At 40.6% G+C, this 18,400-nt stretch overlaps 1 protein-coding gene across 2 annotated transcripts in view; it reads left to right on the top strand.

The window, feature by feature from the left end:
* Positions 1–18,400, top strand: part of LOC131682379 (protein bunched, class 2/F/G isoform) — a 449,872-nt gene that overhangs the window by 364,588 nt on the left and 66,884 nt on the right. For both annotated transcript variants that reach the window (XM_058963810.1, XM_058963814.1), the window contains one exon: positions 17,600–17,651. In XM_058963810.1, coding sequence (XP_058819793.1) covers positions 17,600–17,651 — 52 coding nt within the window. The remainder of the gene's footprint in view (positions 1–17,599; positions 17,652–18,400) is intronic.

Genomic DNA, 18,400 nt, shown 5'->3' with positions numbered 1-18,400 from the left:
GTCGAATCGAAATTCGCTCGCTTATTATTTTCGCTTGAGCTGCACTGTTAGGTGAACAAAGCCGGACTTTACGACCACAGAGAAGCCGTAATAGGTGGCCATAACAAAACTATTACCTCATTTCAACCAGACATCACCTTATAGTGACTGTTCGTGGCCGGCCGGCGGCACCACAAGCCAGACAGGCGACGGCGGACACACGAACCGAAGCAATAAAATGCGCGCATAAAACAATCGCATTTACCAACAGGTCTTTGTCCGACTGATGTACATTTTTTGTGAAAGTGTAAACATTGAATTCGTTGTTGTTTCCTTGTCTTCTAACCTCTCTCTCTCTGTCCCGATCCCAGACGCTTCGAATGACCGAAAACTGGTGGCCAAAAATGACCCAGCCCACCGTATCGTTACTCCTCCTGCCCCGCGCTCTGCGGCGGCTGAGGCCGGAACGAAAACACTCAGCAGACTTAATTTATTCGAGAAAAACTGAACAGTGCTTCGTGCGATCTTTGCTGCCTCACTCATCCGACGAGGTGTTTAAGCTTCCTTTTCTGTTTTATTTATTCAAAATAATTTAAACAACTCGGCTGTTAATCAAATGTTTCAATAACCCTCGGGGCTTGTTTTCATCGCTGCTCTGCGACTGCTGGTCTGGCTCTGGAATGGAAACAGCAGCAGCACCCAGTGCGGTGCTGCGTGATTGAAGGATGATCTCATTTTTGCAGTGCAACCTCACAACCAACACAGCACGTCCGGGAATCTGATCGCACCGTCATTAATGATTGCGATACACCCGTTCGTTTCCTTTGATTGATGGTGGTGGGGCGTTGTGAAGTTGGGTGACTGTTTAGATCTCGGCTCTGGTGGGATGCAACGTTGAAATGTTGTTTCAAGGTGCAATATAGTGTACGCGGGATATTTTAAAGGGTCTCGATAAATCTTATTCTCATTTTTCAAGCAATCGAAACATGTTGAACTGTAGAGTTAGAAGGATCGGTTAAGGAATTTTGGTGTGTTTTAATTCTTTGCTAACATTACGTTAAGCATCAAAAAGACGAGGGCTCTCATAGGCAAGATAAGCAACAATTTCCGTGTTACATTTGAGAATGAAAATGTTCAAAAGTTTTCGCTTTTTCAATTCCCTTTCTGATAATAAGGGGGCAGTTGATTTTTAATTTGTTTGGACCTTAGCGGCGGTGCTTTTTAATATCAACATGTTTAGGGCTTATTTTTTAAGGGTAAGTAATGTTGATGTAGACCATTACCGTTTGATTCCAGTGCCACTCATTACCGCCTAAAGAAGCATTATATGTTTCAGGCACGTTCACAAACTCCAGCGGAATCGTATTCGAGCACAGGCGGCTTCTCGTTTAGAGAGCCATTAACGCGAATTTCCAAGCGTTAAAAAATACGTACGTGAAAATGGATGACGCAGTTCCTAAAATTAATAATGTCTGTTGGATACGACGAAAGAAATTAAAATATTTCTGCTCGCTTATTAAGACAAAAATCTCCACTCCAGCAGGCTTTTCTCTGCTCCGAAATAAAGAAAAAAATCCTCTTTGTTTCTTACTGTCTGTGTTGGTATTTAGTCATTTTCAATGCCTTCAAAAGCACTTGTTGAAAATACCTCACACTATCAACGGTTCGATTTGCAATTTGAGCCGCATGATAGTACTAAGCGTAGGGCGTGTTGTGTGTAATAAAATACAGCGATGGATGACGGATGGTTGAGGCCCACCCCTATGAAACTGCCATGGCTTTTTTGACGATCTCTTTTATTGCCCGGTTTTTCTATCCATTACATCGACTCTATCAACATCCGGTACTTTGGAAACACGCTATACACGGTTCAGCGTATCTTATTTCCAACGGAGGTCCAGGACCTCAGTCCATAATGATATTCGCTGGTTCCAGTGTGTAAAATCGGTTTTGTGAATTTTATTAAAAAAGGTTGTTAAAGCTCAAAAATCTGATTTTATATCAGCATTGGTTAGCACGTCAGTTGGCTTTATTGTATTCCATTTATATGAATCTGTTCGTTATAATCTGATTTGAAGTGGTTGTGCTGCAAGAAACTTTATCGGAGATCATGCTAAATCCCATATCCCATTAGTTTAATGATAACGACTTTAATCAGTGATAAGATTGAATTTTGTAGTTTTAATAACAATGTTCTTCCAAATTAGCGGTGGTCGGCTATTTTCGTCCGCGTCCCTTATATCACTTATTTTTATAAAGTGATTCACCAGCAGTGCAATTTTTTAAAATGAACCACCTCGATTCTACAACTATTTTTTTTCCGATCTTATTTTAATATAAATAGTTCATTTCTTAATATTCTGATTTGCACATATTTTGTGGTATATTATTTTAAATGTTCTTTTATTTGATGGCATTGTAAGGGGAAACACATATCCGCCGGTTGATGTCAATCGAGCTGATATTCCTTTAGATTGAGCAAACTAGTTTCTTTGTTTGTTATGTGTTTATTAGACCAACTAGGAAACTAATCTAGTGGGTGCTTAATGCGCGTGGGGAATACGCATGGTCTTGTCTAAGTCTATTGGCCTTCCGCCGATAGTGGCAGAATGTGAGGGTGCGAACGGATCTAGCCGAGAAGACAATACCGTAAAAATGAATAGTTGTTCGGAGGTTGGCTCCAATGGGACTTTGATTTGACTGGTATCGATAATCGCAGGTCAATACGTATTGAAAATTCACCGCGTCTGTTTTAATGATTCTAATTTCAAGTTCCGTTATTGGTAACAAGCCCGTGCATCAGGTTAACGATCCTCTGTATTTCCCTTCAATGTTCGATATAATCGTTCGTATACGTGTATTTCACAAACAATCCGATATAGAAAATAGGAAATACTTTCGTTGATACAAAATCAGCACCGACACGATAAAAACCACGAAAAAATCGTCGCGTTATCGAATATTATTAAAAAATATAAGCAGTGCTCCTTATAGCCGGCTACCCGGAGTTCAAGTTGCTTATTTTGCTAATCGTATTAATACAACAAATGATAAATTTCCCGAATTCTCGGCAGCCGGCTGCCCAGAGCAATTATTACATGATAACGCTATTGGCACACTTACTAACAGCTATCCCCTTCCCGTGATACATGTGGAGATGCAGAGGATTCCTCGGTGTCTAGTAGCAACATGTATTGGACTAACATTCCTTCCTTTCCCAGAAGATCTGCACTCGGATGTGGCCGGCGTCGGTATTGATCAGAATGCACGGATCAGATTGTACAATGTGACTCATCATGTTATTCCCAAGCATGTTCTTTCATTGAACATTTTGCAACCTAATATGGTTCTAGTCAATTACGGAGTAGCAACTACGGGCGATCATAAGCATTAATCGTCCGCGGAGAAAGATGCCGGTACACAATTGTCATTAATAATAGTACCAAAATTTATACATGATAAATAATGCATTTTTACGAAACCTTTAAATACATAGATATGTCGACAAATGTCTCGAGACACTAAAAATAATCGCTTTTCGTTATTTTGTATTGTTTTTGGAATGCCGTGTTTCGCCAGAATGAAAAAGCAAGGAATAATAAAACCGTTCATATGCCGTTTGATTCAATCAAACATAAGCAACATTGCCGACTTCTTTTTTCTACAAACCGAACATTTCAAAATTATTTCAATAAACAATAAACCTATCAAATTCTCGACAGCCGGCTGCCCAAAGCAAGAAACACATGATAACACTACTAAGAGGTGCATAGATAGTATCACTCATCAAGGTGAATCCAGATTTGTGTAACCCTTTACCGCACCCCACTAACAATAACTCCCTCCCGCGGCAAACGTGAAGATGCACAGGGATACACGGTCTCCAGAACAACGTTTGTTACTCTAACATTTCTTCCCTTCCTCGATGACTGTAAGGACGTGGCCGGTGCCGTCATTGGCATTTCAAAGTATAGAACTCTCGAAACGTGCACATTGAGGATGGATAGCTACTTCCGGGACCCTTTCGTTAAATCTCTGAGCAATTTCGCTTGTTCTGGTCAATCACGGAGTAGGCACAGACTCTTCAGACAACAATAAGGACCTTACGAATTAGGATCATTTTTAAATTTTTAATGCAGAAACCAGTCAGTCCAAGTAGAGCAATCACGACCTGTGCTATAAATAGACGAACAAACAGACGAAGCTTGTCGAAAAAGACGACAAAGTGAACCCGGCGTAAGCTATCCTTAACAACTTTGATTAATAATATCATTCGGTTCCATCATCTGCGATGAATACTGAACGTAATTGCTTAGAATCAAATTTATTCACTGATTGAATTAAAAGGTCTTCAAAACGGCTAATATCATACGCTAGTAAATGTTCGCTTTGGTCATTGACCACACCGTCGATCTCTGCTTCGTGAGGTGGCACGTAGACACAGCGCTGGTTCCTAGAAAGTTTTTCAAGAAACAATTTCATTTGCCTTGTGCAGCGGCTCAGAGAGTGTGACACTGACCTCATAAACCACGCGTCACATGTTCGAGTCACGATCAGGACGGATTATTAGTGTCAGTAGGATAGTAGCACTAGCCATGCAATGTGCGCTAATAATCTGCTTTGAAGTCTGTTGAAATAGAGGTGAAAATTCCACAAAGGGACTGCAGTGTTGTAACTTCACTTGCTTATTTGCCTATGCCTGGACTGGACACTTTAACTCTAAGCTTATCCGGACGAACCTGGGTCACGGTTGGATATTGTTGCATCAGGTTATGTGAATTATTGTGAAGGTAAAGAGATTTTTTCTTTAGTCTGGAAAAAACACACATACGATCCGATCGAGTTCTAAGGATGAAATTAACTGTGGGAGAAACTTTATCTTGTGACGGACGTCTAACAACGTCCATTTGACCTTTCTGATTATGAAAGGTGATCGAAGTCATCCCTGTTTACGGTACCCTGTTCTGTTTTCTAGTTCTGTTTTCTCGGGTTATTTTTAAACTAGCCTCAAAAAATTCCCATTTGATCATATTACGCGATTTGTGACTTATATATGATTTTATTATTAATATAGTAATAAAATAAGATTCAAAATCCTCCGGGATATTGCAATGACCCCTGGTTTGGAACTCTTTTAAACTAGAAGTGTCCCATGCCAGGACTCCCGAAGATGACAAAATACTAAATAATCTTTGGCAGACCAAGGACGCGTGTTCCGTGTGGTAGATAGGATCTAAGGAAGATAAGTGTTAGTTCTGTACGTGCCGCGTGCCATTGCTTGTTTCAATTTGAAGAATGATTGGAAACCCTCACTTTTGTATTCGTATTTAAATTTAAACAATTTCAGTCCATCTGACACTGAGTCGTAATGAACTATAACTATGACTAAACTATACATAATAAACCTAAATTGACAACAAACGGTTCCGAAACTGTGCAGAACTAATGGCAAAGTCGAAGGTGTCCGTAAAATCATTGAAGCGATGGACCATTGCTAATGTTGGGCTATTGGCAGCGTAGTTAGTGCTGCGCATTTCAGTATGTAGCAGTGTTCGAGGACGAAGGACACGGGTTGGTGCGTACAGGTTAATTTGCGATAGGAGATCGGGAACATCATATTCAGCCAGAAGAAGCTCAGATACGAAGGTGGCTTGCGAGGCGTGCCTATGGCCTAGTCCTAATAATCGACAACGGTCTTCATATGGTGGCAAGTTCAGCGGATCATTCCAAGGCAATTGACGTAACGCATATCGAATAAATATTTTGTATATTTTGAACATAAAACCTAGTAGACGATTAGCTTTGTCAATGATCGCTGAGAAGTGATGGGTATACTTTAGCCTTTCATCTAGGATGACGCCCAAATCTTTTACATGGTCAACGCGTTGCAGCTGAGTTCCAGCGATGTTGTAGTTGAAAGTAAACATGTTCCTCGTTCGATGAAAGCTGATAACAAAGCATTTAGCAACACTAAGAACCATCATGTTTCTTTTACACCAACTGTAGAAGTTATCAACGAGATACTGTAGCTCACGGCAATCAGCTTCTTTCTTTATAACTAGAAATATTTTCAAGTCGTCAGCAAAGAACAGTTTTCCTCCACGCATCAAGATGAAAACCACATCATTCACGAGCAGTGTAAACAGTAACGGACCAAGCGTACTACCTTGAGGAACAAAATTGGTAACAAAATGCTCTCCTGCTGCCTGTGTGGCGGTCAGGCTGGAACCGTAAGGATCTTACTGATCCGGTTGACAATGGAAACCTTGGACTGATATTGCGATGGCAGGCAGTGGGAAGAAAAAAAATGTCTAGTATTTATAACAAAAATAATCAACAACAGCTGGTCTATTTGATTGTTACTCTTGTTCATGGCTTGAAGAAATCTATGGACGGAAATTCTTCTACTAACCCGCACTTAAGCTTTTAGTGGTAATTATGAAACTACTATAATAATGCCCTAAAATCTACAAAGTTTTGAATAATTTTCCAATCCACGCCGACCAGATCGCCAAAAAACAGGTCTTAAAGAAGTTTAAAAAAAGTTATTAGTTATTGCACACGCGACAAATACGTTAACATACAAACGCTTGCTTCCTTCGCGATCATCCACGCACACCGACGCCCGAGATATCTGAAACATGATTCCAACACGGTCATTAAGTAACGACTTTAAACAAGATCGATCATAGCCAAAGAATATTTAATCAAATGTGTAATTTCATCGTTATGGCAGAAAGTCCAGATTCAGTTTAAATAGATCGTCAAAGTTTATGTGCAGCTCGTCAAAGTGAATGTACAGCTCGTCAAATTTATTGTGTATTATTTGTACCGTTTGTGCCAGAAGAAAAATCCCCATATATTGACAATCCACTTACATGTCAGTGATATTAACGAGGAACGATAATAAGTTTTTGTAAGTTCTTGTAACATGTAATTCTAATTATTAAATTTAAAAAATTTCTACTCTGTTATTCCGCAATATAGTCTTCCCTGAAGAAGACGCACACAATTCGTCGAAACCTTGAGATTTCTCTACCCTCGGTCCTAGCAGCCTAGGTGCATGCTTTCAGTTGGACCAATGCAAGAAAAACACGTCGTTCATATCCACTATGCCACATGTTTCATGGCGACATGAGCAGGACATCTAGTATTTGTACCATGCACTGGAAATTAAGTATCAGTTTCACGGTCCGCGCAATCATTCAAGAATTCACGCGAACATGCGGATCAAAATCAAATTTATACATGCGAAGTTACATACACGCTAGCACACGCGACGTACAAACACCCACGCGATTGAACACGTTAACATACAAACGCTCGAGACCATCACGATGATACTCAAAGACGAACACGTAATCGCGATCACGCCCAAGATTTCACAAACACAAAAGTCCCCGATGACTTAGTCAACGCTATAGCACTTATAATCTAATCAAAGCGGTCTCAAACGTGATCAAATAAATGTTCATGCCCACGCGATTGTAAAGTTCTTCCCAAGTAGCAATTCTGGTGTTAAAAGGCACATTACTAGTGCATCCGAAGTTTTAAGAATGGCTTAAAGAATGCCATAAAACCTCAATCGTTACTAGGGCTATGCCCCCAACATCTGAACCGCACACTTAATATCACAATCAGACTCACAGATAGCTGCAATTGGTCTTAAGTAGTGTTTTACTGGGTGACACTTTCCGTTTCGCCTGCAATTGTAGTGAGTGATTCAGGCAGCCCTTCCGGTGACACAGCTCTACAGCTCCAGTAGAACAGCCCTAAAAAATAAGATTCAAATTCATGTTTGACACTAATAAGATCTTATGGTCGATGTCAAGTCAAAGCCATCTAAATACTAAAATCTCAAAAAGTGAGATAATGATCGAAAACCATCGAGCATTTCTTCTCCTATTATGAGCCATTGTAAAAAAATCTTTGCTCAACAAGTCTTCATTTTTATAAATTAACTGCATGGATAAACATTTCAGGAAATCGTTTAATCCAACTTTTTCCGGTTCATCGAACCGGTTTCGGTGCCCGGTATGGAATCGGCATAAAATTTGACCTTCAGTAAATCCGGTATATATATATATATAATCTTTTGCTATAGACAGTAAACACGCCTTTATCAGTGCGTTTTGCCTCGCACGTTGAACCGCGGCGACTCGTGTCATTCGTCGTACAATTACGTGAACCAATACAATCTGCAGCAGCAGCAACTGGTTCTTTATCTCCCTAGCCGAGCTCGGATTCTGCGGAATATTTCGCTTGGAATGGCATTTCGGATCCGAGCGAAGAGCGGATTTTAATCATCGCTGAACTAGTTTAATTTATTTTCCTCCATTGCAAGCACTTATTTCTTATCAGATGTTGAATGTCAAACAGGCAAACAGTGCCACAATGCCGGACGGCAGCGCGATTACGTTAAGTAACGCCGCAAACCTCGTCGTTCCTGATAAGAGAAGAAGGGCTGTGTCATTTTCCCCTGGCTGGTGCGCGACATGCGGGCTACCCGATTCGATGTGCTTAAAAATCACATCGGACAGTTGGGTCTGCTTGGTGACGCAAATCAGTCTCGGCCGATGAAGGTGTTATTGTTGTTGAAGAAACTTTTTCGCTTGCCCTTTATAACTTACGACCGGGCAAGTAAACAGGCGAGATAAGTGCCGCCTTGTTTGGGACGTTTTTCATCAAAAGTGCGACTGTTGTTCTACGGTGTGGTAACCGAGTCAGGGTGCAGTAAATTTCCACTGCCATGAACAATTATTTGTGTCTACTTTTTCAGCGAAGCGTTGGGAAATGGGGGAAATATTTAGCAACTCAAGCGCTAAACTAACCCATTAGTCACACTATAGGAAAATTGTTGTACATAGTTCTGATGGGTGTTTTCAATTAAAGTGACATTTCAAATCGTGCTTGTACGGTTCTAGATCGAGTTGTTGAAAGGCTTCGCGGCACTTTGTACTTTTTCATAGACTATTCAACGAAAATAGCTGACTGAAAATATAAACGCAATTGTTAAAATTTTAATGGCTCAAATAAAACAGTGCCTTTATTTCATCTTAATTCCTGGTAGCAACCACAACTTACGAAAACGATCTACTCCAGGTCGCACTAAGGCTAATTAACTTTAATTAAAACCAGGCCATAAAACTGCTGCACCAATTACCGACTACTTAGACCGACTGCAAGCATGGCAGGGAGAACGCGATCCCTTGCAGCAACCGCACATATGTTGCAATACGGTCTATCTGAGTGCGGGTGCGTCTGACGCGCCTTTGAATGAGGTTGCTTCAGTGAATTGACAGCACACGAAAGGGTACGATTCTAATTGGAACCTCCTTGGACTAGTTGTAACTCTTAACAAGCCATAGTTCGTCGTTTGTTTGAGTCCCAATCAGGAAAGTGCGTATGCATGTCGTAGATTCGAAATTTTATTTCAGTTTTAATTTTCCTTTTAATCAGCGCTTTTTTGTGGACCTTTAAGAGATAACACAGCTGTCTCTATTCTACACTAATCGCCTTAGACTGATCTCGCCAGTAAATTGAACCCTTCCGGGGATCAACCCAGCATAAGTTCGCATAAGAAACATCAATTAATGGTTGCGTGTTGTATTGCGTGCACGCTAAATACTCCGCACATTCGCCATCGTCGAACGAGGGAAATTTGAAACGGCAATTCATGCTGTGGTAATGTGGCCTACATGCTGAGTACCTCAAGTGGTCTGTCTGACCACTGTGTTTCGCATTCAAGCATTCTGCGGTGGTGGTCGGACTAATATGAAAGCAAGTTTGTTGGGCTTCTATGCTAATGGAATTTAGTAAATTTTACTTGTAGCTGCGATTCGTAGTACGTACTACAGCAGAAACTATCGTGCCGCAGATCGAAATCCGATATTGCGGATATACGAGAGTTTTAATCTCACCGATCATTATTAATTAAAAGCTTGCGAATCTCAATTTTTCCGTAGGAAAAATTTAGCCAACATTGACGATTTTGGTTGGAAAACAGGCGTGGATTTATTCTTTCAGATTATTTACCACTACTAAAAGAGATCGGGTTAGGGTTTTTGAGGCCGGAATTCGGACCTCACCAGAATCCGACTAAAGTTTTTTTTCGGGGATTTTACATCTTGGGTCGAATTTGCATTTCAAATTTCTAATTCTTGGATTTAAGTTTTTCGCTGTAGGTATTTCCATTTGTATTTGTATTTGTCATATTTACACCAACAGGCAATTCAAAGCCCCATTGATGTCTTAATGCTAAACTTATTGCTAACAGTCAAATCGTTACAAACTTTGATCAAAATAATTACAATACAGTGAAAGAAACAGCTATGAAGGAATCAGTCCAAATTAACTGGTCCGTTAAAGGTTCTGGAAAATCGTAGATGTAGATTTGGGCGAGACAAATTCTAGTCGAAAGCTGATGCGACTCGGTTGAAGATCCTTCTTAGGTCAGTAATGGTTCTGTGCATGCTATGCTTAGCGCGTCGAAATGGCAATCGGAGCATGAGGTTATTACGCGTTGTTCAAGGTGCGACATTTATGTTAATTTGTTCCAAGATGGCTGGGCAATCCAGATGACCTCGCAAAGTATCAGCAACGAACAAAGCCCTTGCTGTATTCCTTCAAACAAGCATGGATTCCAAACTAATTTCGTAACTTGGCAGACAGGCGGGATCTCTCCACGGCAACCTACGAAGCACAAACGTAAAAATCGTCGTTGCACAGACTCAACTCTCTCAATATCGTTGTTATAGTTTTGATTCAAAACTTCGCAGCAGTACTCCAGGATCAACCGTGACATAGAGCAGTACAGCGATTTGAGACAATAAATGTCCGTGCATCCCAGCATTCGAGATGCTTTGCTAACTGTATAGGAGACGTTCTGTTTAAACGTAAGCTGCGAATCTAGTATCACTCCTAGATACTTCACCTGACTAACGCGTTCAATTTCAGTATCCAGTAGACGGTAGTTAAAACAAAGCGGGTCTTTTTTGTGAGAACGATATCCCCGAGCACTTCTTTGGAATTACACACATACGGTTCATATTACACCAGTCAACGAAGGTTTCAAACTGTCTTTGGAGTAATCTACAATCTTCAGTAGAGCGGATGAGAAGAAACATCTTGAGATCGTCTGCGAAGGACAGGTGTGGAGTCTTCAGAACTTCAGAACATGTTGATCGTCATTCAGGTACTGCTTGCAGTGAGCCTGAAGAGGTTCCATGATCACCAGCTCGAACAACTGAAGTAATTTCACGGTAATTATTGATGTCTCGCTTATTACCCTTTTTATGGACTGGGAACATGTTCGCGGACTTCCAGCAGGATGGAAAAATGCCACTGGCAAGAGATGCTCGAAAGATGCCTAGAAGTGGAGTCGTTAAAACGTCGATGTACCTTTTCAAAAGTACTGAAGGAAGCCGCCGAGTCCCAAATTGAAAGACGATTGTAACCGAGAACAAGCTCTGTTAATCTTCGTTTCATTGACATCGATAGCGCTTAGAGTTTGGCTCACGACCGGAACTTGACTAACAGCGAGTTCAATTTGATCAACTGTTAAGGCCTCATCAGTGAGCACATTCGCGAATTTCTCCGAAAAAAAGTCTGCGCATATCCTGGGATGTGGTAGCTGCGCGGCCGTGGAAAGTCATGTTTTGGGTTCGACTTGAAATTTCGCTGAATGTTTTGTCGGTATTGAAAGAAACAATCTTGATTAGCTTGTTTATAAGCATGGTTGTGGCTGACGTAAAAGTTTCTAAGTGGGATTGTGCGATACTTAGTAAACCTTCGCAGAGCAGCTCTCTTAATGGACTTCAGCCGTCGCATCGTGCTCGTTTGGCAAGGAGGGCCGGTTTGTTGATGATGAACTTTCTTTGGGTCGTGCCTGTCAATAACATAACCGAAAACGTTGCAAAATGTGTGGAATGCGGTATCAACATCTTTGAGGTCCAGAATATTTAGCCAATCGAGAGTGGAGAAGAGGTCTGCGACACTGCGATGATCAGCTTTGTGGAAGTCCTATGAGACGAGGACCGGATGAACATTGTAATCGGGCGCCAGGGTGCGATCGATCGTGGCGATTAATGGTGGGTGATGTGCTACTGGTTTCACTAGAGAGGGAACCATCACTACTGATGTAGCAGAAACCTGATCGCTGACATAACAAAGATCAAGGTGATGGTTATTCTCGTTGGCAATAGGATTAATTTGTGGTAACGTGGCTGAGCTGTAGCTGTCAAGAAGCTTCGCCGCCCCTCAGTGATGAACGGAGTGATCGGAATCCGGGTAAAGAAATTCATTGCGGGAAAAAATTTTCATCGAAATGCTGGGGAGATTGAAATCTCTTAGTACGATCTTCTCATCAATCGATTTAGCGTCTTCGAGAATGGCAAAAACTGAGCTGCAGTGTGCGTCTACATATTCGATGTCACTCGGTCTGGTGGGACGTACAACTTACGGTCATCAAGCTCGATTATCATCCAGACCTGTTCGAGGCAATCTCAGCAAGTCTTCTCAACAACTCGTACCTTCAAGCTGCGATGAACTGCTACTAATACACCACCTTCAGTAGATTGACAGCTATTTTTAAGGTTCCGGTCGCAACGAAAAACCTCGTATCCAGTACCGAACACCTGTCTGGAAAGGAAGTCATCGTTTAACCACATTTCGATGAAGACGATGATATCAAAACTGTTATCGGAGACTGCAAGGCGATATTCCTCAACGGTTGAATTGATACCACCAACGTTTTGGTAGTATAGTAGCAGCTTGTCCCGTCGTTGTCCAAGGCTGGAATTCGAAGAGTTTTGAAGCAAAAAAGAGCTCACAGATGCTTCATACTTGTCTTCTGTAGGTTTGCGGAAGACCCCTCGTCCCTACTCTACCACAGGACCGGGACGGCTGTTGGTCGCTGGCTGGAAGGGCTCGACTGTGATGGGGGGACTAAGGGCTTCCTCAGGACTTCCTCAGTGTGCGTCCCGGTGACCGGGAAAACGGGAAACCGAGGGTTGTACTCAATGCAGTTTAACTAGGTACCACTCCTGAACGGCTGCGGGTCACTGGCATGAAAGGCGGAGTCTGATACCGATAGGAACATTGCGCAATTGACGGTGAGCTGGAATCGATGAACATTTCGGTGGTAGAAGGTTTCGAAATAGATGGATGCTTGCCGCCGCAATATGCAGTTTGGAAGATCCTTTTTCCACTCCCGCACACTGGACCGGGACGACTGGTGAACGCTGGCTGCAGTAGCTGGACTGTTGCGGGGGGATCGAGGGCTTCCATAGTACAAGCGGCGGTGCATCCCGGAGGCTAAAAAACTAATTAAACTAAAAACATGTTGGCTTCGGGGTGGGTCGGGCTTTGATCATTTCTATTCGATGTCAATTGCTATCAGCTTCTACTCTCATATGGTTACTGTGCAATGTTTGTTCGCTCCTGTCAGCTTAATTTACTGATCAGCTGTGTTACCGAGCGTAATCGAGTAACCAAAAATCGTAAACATCCAAATGTGCTTTTCAAGAAAGTTTAATATAAATTAAATTCTAAAAATTATCTAAATAATTTTTTTTTCTGGCAAGAAAAGTTTTAAAAATTGCAAAACATTCAATAGAAATGAAAAAAATAGATTAAGTAGTTAGTAAAGATGATTGAATCTGTCATCAATTCTCTTCTCATTTCCCAACGAATTGAAATACAATTTATTCAGTTTTGTAAATGGACCTTACTCATTTAAGGCTTCGATGATGTAAAGATTTCTCATGCGCAGCGAATTGATTTGTAATTATCAATAGTATGTATATTCAAAAGTGTCTGAGAACATCATAGATAGATCTTAAATTTAGTTATGAAGTGTGTGTTTCGACTCAATTTTATCAGAATCCGAGACTAACATAGAGCCGAATTCAGCTAGCGCCGGAATTAAGCTATCTTGAAAACCGGAAGCCGTTATGTTCCTGAGCAAACACCTAGTCAAACGTGATGTCCCACAGGAAAAGAAATTCTGGTAAAGCTAATGAGAATCAGTCGAATCTGATTCAAAATATCGTATTTCTACGGTTTTTCAAAACTGAATCACGTATAACGCTCTAATGCGAGTGGGAGACACAAAGCAGAACAGGAGACTTCTGAGAAGGAGAAAAATGAGAAGATAAATTCTTATATTGATTTATTTCAGGAATAGATAGATGAGGGACATATGGGGGACTTACCATAACATCTCGAACCGGCTATTCGGGTGGTCTTCCTCGGGCCTGGAGGGTAAACATTAGTCGAGACCTGGCGGAGCTGTACTCGGTGCACGCCCAGACAATGTGCTCGATATCGTGATAGCCGTCGCAACAAGCGCATATACCACTATCCACGAGCCCAATACGCCGGGGATGTTCATCCAGCGTGTAATAGTTTGACATCAGTTGGGACATCACACGAAAGAAGTCACGACCTACACCCATTCCCTTGAACCAAGCTTTCGTCGATACCTTAGGGACTATCGAATGTTTCCGAAAGTTCCCATTTCTTAACGAAAATTGCCAGCTTTCGAGGGTTCTCTGATGATTAATTCGTTGAAAGAAATTGGTATTTCATAAATGTCAGCTTCTAAAGCACCCCCCTTAGCTAAAGTATGTTTTCATCCCCCCGCGACTAATACTGAATGCAAACGCGTGCAATCAAGTATTTTCACCGGTTGGAGTAAGCGTACTGCAGCAGATCCTCACATGTCAAACTCATCGTTGATGTCGCCTTTAGACTGTACCCTTACTACTGGAATATACACATAATAGTCCCGCATACACCGCTCGCAGGCAGCAGTATCGTTTGTCTACTTTGAATTAGTCATCTCGGCTCTTACCTTGTCGGAGAAGCCGAGAACCGTTCTGTCAGGTCTTTCAAAATCTTTAAAATATACAATGGGACCGGTCGATAGCTCTCGATTTTTTTTTGGATCGGGGAGAGCCTATCACCTCCAGCTAGCTGGGAAGGGCGCCATCGACACCGTTAACGCACGGGGTCAGCACCCGCGCAGACGGGAAAAAGCACTAAATAAAAGTAAGAGATCACTTTTCTTTATATTTGTATCCCACGATACTCCAGTCCAGTTTATATAGCTGGCTATTGTTCGATTCTCACTGCGTGGACAAAACGCTGAGGAATGTGGCCTTGAAAATAAAACACAAAACGAAGCCGCACCGCACCCAAATTATAAAAAACATCCGAACTGTCTGAGAGTCATAGTACGAACGAAGAACCTGCCTTAAATTTAAACACAAATTTCTCAAATACTAAAATTTTCTTAAAAACTAGCTAGCTAAAATGTAATTAAAATGTTACCCAATTAAACCAAAATGCAACTAAAATTTTACTAAAATAAAAATAAATTGAAAATAATTCGAAAATTATACCAAAGATTCAACCGAAATTCAACTAAAATAAATTGGGATTTAGTAATAGTTAGTTTTTATCTTTAATCTAACCAGAATCTTGCAAAAAGTAAACTTGAATTTAATTAAAATTTAACTGAAATTTAACAAAATTTGTAATAAAATTTCGCGAAAATTTTGGAAAACTGAAACTCACATTTACCTAGATTTTTAATAAAGTCGTATTAGAATGTCACTAAAATTTGTTTCAATTTAACTAAAATCAATTGGACTTTAAATGAAACCAATCGAAACTATGGAAAAATTTATCTAAAATTCATCTAAAATTTGGCGTTACTTTTTGTCTTGTTTTCCTCGGGTTCGAAGTGAAAATCTTTTGCCGAGTTGCTGTCCGTCAATTTTGCAACGAGTTCCGTTCATATCACCTATCCAGCTTTGGCTACTTTCCAGATAGGGGAAACCGAGGAGAGTTCAAACAACGCCCATTGCTAGCGAAACCAAGCCGATATAAATCTGGCCAAAGTACTTTTGTTGTATATCTTTCCTATATGTTTAACAAAAGTATTTTTGAAAAAATTCCTAATGATATGGTTTTGCTAGAAATGGACTTTGTTTGAACTTTCCTTTGTTTCAACTCTCTTCGGTTTCCTCTACTGAGTTCACCGAAAATCTCTGCAAATCTCCTCCACACTCAATTCTTCTATACACCGTCGTAGATGGTCCTTGGCACCGGCTGTTTGGAAACTCCGAGCTCGTTACACAAACCCTTGGACACTGTTCGCTGCATTTCCGACGACTGCTTTCATATGCATGGCTTCCCGTATTTTCTCACCAACTCAGGTCCCTACTGATTATCGTTAGCATCTTCAATCGCCGTGATCACGCAACATTCCGAATAACCTCAGCCAGTATTACTGTCTTACGCTTCTTAGGCAGTTGGTCCAACTTTTTCTGTTATCGCATCGCACGTTCCATTATCTCAGCTTCCAGTTCAAACTGGTATGTGCCTAAAGTTGTTTTTCGCTCGCTGCCAATGTCAAATAAGTTGATTTCACCAAAATTGACTGTACAATCGATTGATCACGAAATTAGACGATAACGCTAGTTATTGTTTTCGGTTGCTATCTTATCACACATAGTTCTTTAATCGACTTGGTTTTCCAGAACTTCCTGGTTAAGTACAGATATAGCTGTATCAGAAGCTAAAAGTGCTTCGTATAACCATATTCTTCTTAGTGGCGGTGAAGTCAACAAGTCTAAGATCGTTTAAGTTCGTATGCTCGTGAATCTTCCAATATCCGGATCTGAATTTCTGCTTGTGGTTAATTTGAGCATCGAGATCTCCAATGACTATCTTGACATCATGAATTGGAAAGCGATTGTTTTATGTCCGTTTGCATCGCAGAGGTTTACGATTTTTTCCATATAAATTGAAAATGCAAATAGACTGTTATCGTTCTTCGTTCAACTATATTTACATAGAGTAGGCGACATACTGTTGCGAACTTTTATTACTGAACTGATGATTAAATAAAAATTTACATTTTACATTCGAAAGATATCTAAAGTTTGGCAGTCTTCAACATAACAATTATTTTTTCCTCATATAGGACAGATGAATTAATTTATGATTAGTTCACTCATCGGTCCCGAACTGTAGGTAAACCAGTCATGTGATCTGGACTCGATCAGAAAGAATTTTTAGTATTTATAAATCATATGACAGCAAAACTAATTGTGCTATTGTTCTGTACAAAATAATTGTATTACCATCATCATGTTATGTGTAAACAAATTCACGCATTTCATTAGCATACAACATGATAATCAATTGGTACAGGTGGCTGACTTGTGCTTCATCTGTATAATTTATATAGATCTAAACACTTTCATCATGCTGTTGAATTTATCGAAGCAACATAAACATGTTGGTTCGAATAAGACAAACGTCAATTGGCGGGGAGAAATCCTATTTCGGATTCGGAGAGCTGCATTTTTAGGACCAATTATTTTCGACGGTCTTATGGCATTTCTCTCCAGAAGGACGCCTTTCATTCGACAAGGGGAAATTTCAAAAGCAGTCACATAGATAGTTGCTACGACAACAAATACTTAGGCGTGTTTTGTAATATATATTACATACAGTGTTTTGATTTTTTTCACAAATGTCACAACCCGTCAACTAGTGCAATTCAACAGAAGCAGAATTAATAGCTTTTTTCTCTTTTTATTTTCAGTGCATCTGGAACGAGTGCAGTTGCAATTGACAACAAGATCGAGCAAGCTATGGTAAGTGAAAGGAAACACGGTACTATTCACGTAAATTTATCGGGTTCCTTGGATAAATATAAATGATTGTCTTAAAACACATGAAGGTTCTTGAAGGCGAAGTTCTTGTCCATGCACTTCAAGTAGCAAAGAGAGCATGATATTCTTATCTCTTTATTTATTTTTTATCATATGCGTATATTCAATGCTTCTTCAGTGTGTGTCCTTGTAGACCATCAAACATCTTTTGATGTGGAATATAAGTACTTTTGAAACATAAAAGAACTGTAACAATATACTGCTCTGATAGTGGTGAAACTAGGTTGTGAGATTTCTCGTGCTCGACTATCTTCGCTCAAAACAAAACCTTCATCAGAAACAAATTAAATCTTCTCCGTCTCCATTTCCCTGCAAAAAAAATATTTTCTTAGCACAAGCATCAATTGCACCCCAGTTATGCAACTGTTGGTACATTATGCCACCATGACTCCATAATGACCGGTAGCTGGTACTTTGTGAGTAGCTTCAGCACATTCAGCATCATATCTCTGGCGCTTTCTGGTACTCTTACTTAATTGGCTCATTATCCGCGCGAGAAATTACTGCTCCCTTGGGTCACAGCAATTCTCAATTACAGACCGACGGACAGACAGACAGACAGACGTTTCCTTCTGTGAGGTACGGTACAGTGTGCTGCGGATTGAAAGTGACTTGATGAACGGACGGCTCGGCAAGCGTGACGAATTCGCTCTCGGTCCATTTTAATGCAA

This window comes from Topomyia yanbarensis, chromosome 2 (genome assembly GCF_030247195.1).
Source record: "Topomyia yanbarensis strain Yona2022 chromosome 2, ASM3024719v1, whole genome shotgun sequence".
In the NCBI taxonomy this organism is placed as follows: Eukaryota; Metazoa; Arthropoda; class Insecta; order Diptera; family Culicidae; genus Topomyia; species Topomyia yanbarensis.
The sequence above is the reverse complement of the archived record's forward strand: the minus strand, read 5'-3'. Positions and strand labels throughout refer to the sequence as shown.